This window comes from Bison bison, unplaced genomic scaffold (genome assembly GCF_000754665.1).
Source record: "Bison bison bison isolate TAMUID 2011002044 unplaced genomic scaffold, Bison_UMD1.0 scf7180017864331, whole genome shotgun sequence".
NCBI lineage: Eukaryota > Metazoa > Chordata > Mammalia > Artiodactyla > Bovidae > Bison > Bison bison.
Window position 1 is genome coordinate 7508385 of NW_011494903.1, and position 6000 is coordinate 7514384.

The 6000-nt window shown below is 44.9% G+C and overlaps 1 protein-coding gene across 1 annotated transcript in view; it reads left to right on the forward strand.

Annotated features, from left to right (window-relative positions):
- The first annotated feature begins 3215 nt into the window (after positions 1-3215).
- Positions 3216-6000, forward strand: part of AGXT2 (alanine--glyoxylate aminotransferase 2) — a 42766-nt gene continuing 39981 nt past the window's right edge. The window contains exon 1 of the mRNA XM_010853810.1: positions 3216-3400. Within this exon, the coding sequence (XP_010852112.1) occupies positions 3313-3400 (88 nt within the window). The 5' untranslated portion in view covers positions 3216-3312. The remainder of the gene's footprint in view (positions 3401-6000) is intronic.

Sequence of the window (6000 nt, forward strand, 5' to 3'; positions counted from 1 at the left end):
AGAATCAGACTCAACTATGATGCAAATATTGGAGTTATCAGACAATTTTAAAATAATTATGATTAATATGTTCAATGTCCTAATAAGAAAGGCAGACATTGTGTAATATCAGATGAGTAAAGGAAGCAGAGAGATAGAAACTGCAAGAAAGAACTGAAAGGAAATGCTAGAAATCAAAAATGCGTAACAACAACAACAAACAAAAATTTTAAATGTCTTTGATTGGCTCATCAGTAGACTGAACATAGCTGAGGAAATGATCAGTGAATTTCCCAGATTAAAATAGAGTGGGGGAAAAAATAACAGAACCTCCAAGAACTTTGGGACAATTTCAAAAGCTGTAATATGTGTATAATTAAAACACCAGAAGAAGAGAGAACAGGGAAGAAATACTGAAGTAACAATGGCCAAGAATTTTCCAAAATTAAATTAAACATATCACAGAATACTTCAAAAGAATTAGGAATGATGACTCAAGATCTTTATTTTAAACGAAAAGCTATATTGTTGACTATAAGCAGTTTATGAAAAAAAATTGTGTATACATAGGTACACACACGAGAACGAATTTCTTCTGTTTTCACAGACAGCATATATTGTATTATGGTAATCAAAATAAATGTTTTTCCTTTTAAATAATGAGGGTACAAGTGCTCACTATGAAATTATTCCCAGTGCCATGCTCTGCTTCCCCACTCTAGGCAGCCCCAGATGGGTACCTCTCACCTTAATAATCTTTAAACTTAAAGCCCAAAAAAAATCACAGATCAAAGGAGCTTACAGTCTGCAGTGTTCACAGAAGCAAAATAGATTACAGCCCAGGGGAGTTGAGGTCACGTGCCAGACTTCAGGAACTCGGTGTTTTCTCACCTCAGTCCAACAGTGTGACAACTTAGGCAGCCCGGGGAGAGGCTGTGTTGCAACTGGTCTCACTGACGTGGGTCAGTCCCATGGCAGTTGACAAGCCAGACTGCATAATCATCTTCTACAAGCCCCCAAAGCACAATGGGCTGGGAGCTGGGAACCCACACAAAAGTGGGCAATTTACATTGAATTTAAAACACTTTCTGTGCTTACCTGGTACCCTCACCTCTCCTGGGCATTTGGGATAAAAAGATTGTTTCCCAGATGTTTGTGAAGGATGTGGTCAAGCCAGTTGGTCCTCTGTGAAAGGCGACTCGAGACGTCCACCCTATATGGTATTTCCCCAACCCCACCCTTCTTGAAGGAGGAGATGGAGAGGATGTGACCACTGGTTGAGCCAAGAGCTGGATCCAGGAACTCAGAGGCCCCTCACCCCCTCTTCTGTCCTTGGCATGTGCGTTCTGCCCATCATTCACACAATGGGAACTGGTCCAAGGATGCAGGCTTGAGAGAGTAACGTGTACATTACTGGACAGTGTACCTGACTGACCTCATTTAAGGCCTCTATATAAGATTTTAAGGGGCTTCCCTGGTGACTCAGTGGTAAAGAATCCACCTGTCAATGCAGGAGACACGGGTTCAATCCCTGTTCTGGGAAGATGCCACATTCAGGGAGCAACTAAACCTGTGCACCATGCCTATTGAGCCTGTGCTCTAGAGCCTGGGAACCGCAACTACTGAGCTCACTCGCTACAGCTACTGAATCTGAGCACCCTAGAGCCTGTGCTCCGCAACAAGAGAAGCCACCGCAATGAGAAGCCTGTGCATAACCACTAGAGAGTAGCCCCTGCTTGCCGCAACTAGAGAAAAGTCCAGGCAGCAACAAAGACTCAGCACAGCCAAACAGAAATTAAATAAAATTATTTTAAAAAATCATTTTGAGATTCCAGTGGGTAGGGTGCAAAGATCTACACTCCAAAGACAAGCCTCATAAGTAAGTTCCCTTGCTTATTAAATCTGCCACCTACCACTGTGGAGAGACCTGCCTCTTTCTTCTGTCTCTCCTTGCCTTCCATTAACAGGAGCCACTTTCCAAACCAACACCCCCTTACCCTCCCAGCTCCAGTTGCCTTTGTCACTCTCCCCACTTAGGCACTGCCCTACTCCAGAGGCACCCACTCCAGAGCTGCTGGAAGATGTCTATTCACAGAAACCTGGATGGATTTGAAAAGCACGGCTCTGAGTGGAAAAAAAAAAAGTACACATACTTACATAAATTAAAAATGCGTTCACCCCGAACAATACACATTTTACAAGAATGTGTTGCTGTTTGATCACTTAGTCGTGTCCGACTCTGTGACCACATGGACTATAGCTCACCAGGCTCGTCTGTCCACAGGATTCTCCAGACAAGAATTCTGGAATGGGTTGCCATTTCCTTCTCCAGGGGGTCTTCCCGACCCCGGGATCAAGCTGGGGTCTTCTACATTGCAGGTGGATTATTTACTGCTGAGTCAGTGGGAAGCCCTTTACGAGAGTACTTATCAAGAAAAAGGTATACATTAAACACACAGAATAGTTACTTATGGAGGTTAAGGGTGCAGGAGAGGCAGGACTGACAAATGGGAATTTAAGAAATTAAAGCATAGTAAAAATAAAGCCCCCTAAATCCTCAGCTCTCAACTTCTTGCACTATTCTGATACCTAAGGCAGCAGTCCAGGGCCTTCCCTAGCTATTCGATGCCCCTCTGCTTTTCCATGGGCCACCCTCTTCCCCATTAGTGCCTCCTGTCTTCCTCAAGACCCCCAACACCAACAGCAATGTCTTTACCTGTTCACTTCATGCATATCTTCCTTCTTTCTCTTTTTCGCTGTTTCCTTTCTAAGTCACTGACCCTTGGAACTGTATCCTGGCCCTTCTCCCATACCCATCATCACCGTTCCGAGACGTTCATCCAATGAGACCTTCATGGGACACAAAACTAATAAAATAGTCCAGGAGAACCAGAGGGTAGGACGCTGTGGGGGGCGGGGGGCGGGGAGGTTCCAGACGGAGAGAACATAATGTATACCTATGCTGATTCATGTTGATGTATGGCAGAAACCAACACAATAGTGTAAAGCGATTATCCTTCAATTAAAGAAAGTCCAGAAGACTTTTGCTTTGCCTACCTGCCTTCTCTTTTCTCTCCTCCTCCCTCTCTCCCTCCCTCTGCCTCTTTCCTTTGCCCTTTCTCTCCCCTTAAGGCACTGTTGCCAACCACGGAAGCTCTGCGGCCCGCCGGAAGTGAAGGTAGTAATCCCTCCACGACTCCCCTCTGGAGCTCCTCCCCTTCCTCCCTAATCTCAAAGTCCAGCTGGTCAGTGAGCAGTTGAGTCCTTGCTCCGTGGGAAGCACAGGTTTAATTGCTCCTGCTTCTGTGGGGACTTGCTTCCTGACTGGGAGAAATGACAGGAGCCTGGGGACATTTGCTGAGATCTTTGCACCTGAAAACCTTATCTCTCTGGATCCCCAAGACGTGCTTTTCCCTTAAGGGTGAGTGGAAACCAGGGGGATGTGGGTCAGTGGAAGGGTCAGTGAGAGCGGAAGGGCTGAGTTCTGGAGCTTGTTGCCTGGAATTCTCGAATTCCAGACAGATCATCTAAGACCTGTGGGCTAGACCCCACCTTGTCAAACCCAGTGCCCCCTTTTCATGTCCAATATTTTGTAATGCATCCTTTCATCCCGAAACGAAATTCATGGGTAATAAAATCAGACTAGACACAATTTTAAACTAAAAATATTTGCAGAAACATAAAGAGGAATTGGAGAAGGAAATGGCAACCCACTCCAGTGTTCTTGCCTGGAGAATCCCAGGGACGGGGGAGCCTGGTGGGCTGCCATCTATGGGGTCGCACAGAGTCGGACACGACTGAAGCGACTTAGCAGCAGCAGCAGCAGCAAAGAGGAAATAAAAGAAAGCAATTCAAATAATGAAGTATTAACTGTAGTATACAGATGCTTGAACTACTTTAAAAGACATAAAGCATCCTCACAAATTTCTGCCATGCCCCTAAAATGTGGTACACCCCCCCAATTACTAACAAGGAAACTGAGCCTAAGAGAAGTCATTTACCCAAAGCCACCTGAGCCAGGACTAGACTGTGAACCTCTTCTTCCACACAGACTCTCCTTTTTCTCCAGCAGGAACAGACCTGGGGTGGCCAGGTCTGGTGGTAGCTTCATGTATTCCTGATTTTCACACATATCTTGTTTCACTAGGAGCCCACCACCTCCTCACTAATCTCTCTGATGAAATGTGAGCATAAGCAATCATCATCATCTCATTGATGAGACATAGCAAGACCCCATGCCCCACAGGCCCTGAACAAAGGGGACCCTTTTCCATTGCCCTTTGATGATCAATTTTATCTTCATTTTCTCCACATCTTTCCTTTTCCTCTCTCCTGCCTTCCTCTTCCATTTGCTTTCTTCCCCCTTAACAGCTGTGATTCTTTGAAACTCAATATGTATCTGGTGCTCTCATCTTCAAACAAACTTCTTAGGGAATACTATTATCCCATTTCACAGATGAGACAGAAGGATAAAGGATCATTTAAAAATTTGATCAAAGGCAGCAATGTAGACATGACAACTTGAGATTCAAAGCCAGGTCTGTCTGACTCCAAAGTCAGAGTGATTCCACCAGGCCTTTTCTAAACCACTCTTCTTCCAGTCTGGTTTGGATTTCTCTTTTCCCCCAGTCATGGGTCCTTTGCCAGAACATTATTTAACTACAACATTTTCTGTAGAAGGAGAAGGAGCTAGAATTATACCCAGAGTCTCATGCTCGGTAAAGAGGACGCTATCCTAAAAGTACCGGTTGTTGACAAGGCAAGAGAAAATACTGTCTCTGTTGGCCCTTCCCCTTTCCTACCCCAGCCCTGAGGGTTGTGGAGCTGGGCTGGGGGTGGGACCAGGTGAGGCTCGGTGCCTACAGATCTTGATCAACTCAGCAGGGACTCTTCCACCAAGGGCACTGCGGGGGAGAAGTCATCTTGCAAAAACCCACAACACATAGACATGGATGTCCTACTCTACCTGGCTTTTCAAAAACTTTGGTGCTTGACTTCCACTTTCTTACCTACTAGTCTTAAATACCTACCTGCTTGTTTGTTCATCCAATCACACACTCATTGAACACACACTTCTTATGGACCTGCTGGGTTCTACAAATAGACATTTAGTCAATAAGTAATTGAGCACTTACCCCTGTGCTTAAACTAAGCCACAGTGAGCAAAACAAAACCTTGGCCCTTATGTGTCTCAATGGGGGAGACTGAGGATAAACAGAAAATTGCATAAATATATTTTTAAAATATCCAGTAGAGATATGAGCTATAAATTATGGTGAGGGGATAGAAAAATAAAATGAGGGGAGGGGGAGACAGGGTCCATGTTAGATAGGAAGATCACCTGGTGTAAGTATTGCCAGATATGCAAAAAAAAAAAAAAAAATGTCACAATCCTTATGTAACACCTACACATATATTGTGTGATATATGTGTGCACGGAATATTTAGCCTTGCCTCTGTTTGACAGGCACAATCACGTTAGGCTAACTATATCCACAAAGTTACAGAAGCAATTTGTTTTTTGGATGAAAGAGTATAGAAAATATCTTCAGTTCAGTTCAGTCACTCAGTTGTGTCCGACTCTTTGCGACCCCTGAATCGCAGCACGCCAGGCCTCCCTGTCCATCACCAACTCCCGGAGTTCACTCAGACTCACGTCCATCGAGTCAGTGATGCCATCCAGCCATCTCATCCTCTATCGTCCCCTTCTCCTCCTGCCCCCAGCATCAGAGTCTTTTCCAGTGAGTCAACTCTTCACATGAGGTGGCCAAAGTACTGGAGTTTCAGTTTTAGCATCATTCCCTCCAAAGAAATCCCAGGGCTGATCTCCTTCAGAATGGACTGGTTGGATCTCCTTGCAGTCCAAGGGACTCTCAAGAGTCTTCTCCAACACCACAGTTCAAAAGCATCAATTCTTCGGCACTCAGCCTTCTTCACAGTCCAACTCTCACATCCATACATGACCACAGGAAAAACCATAGCCTTGACTAGACGGACCTTTGTTGGCAAAGTAATGTCTCT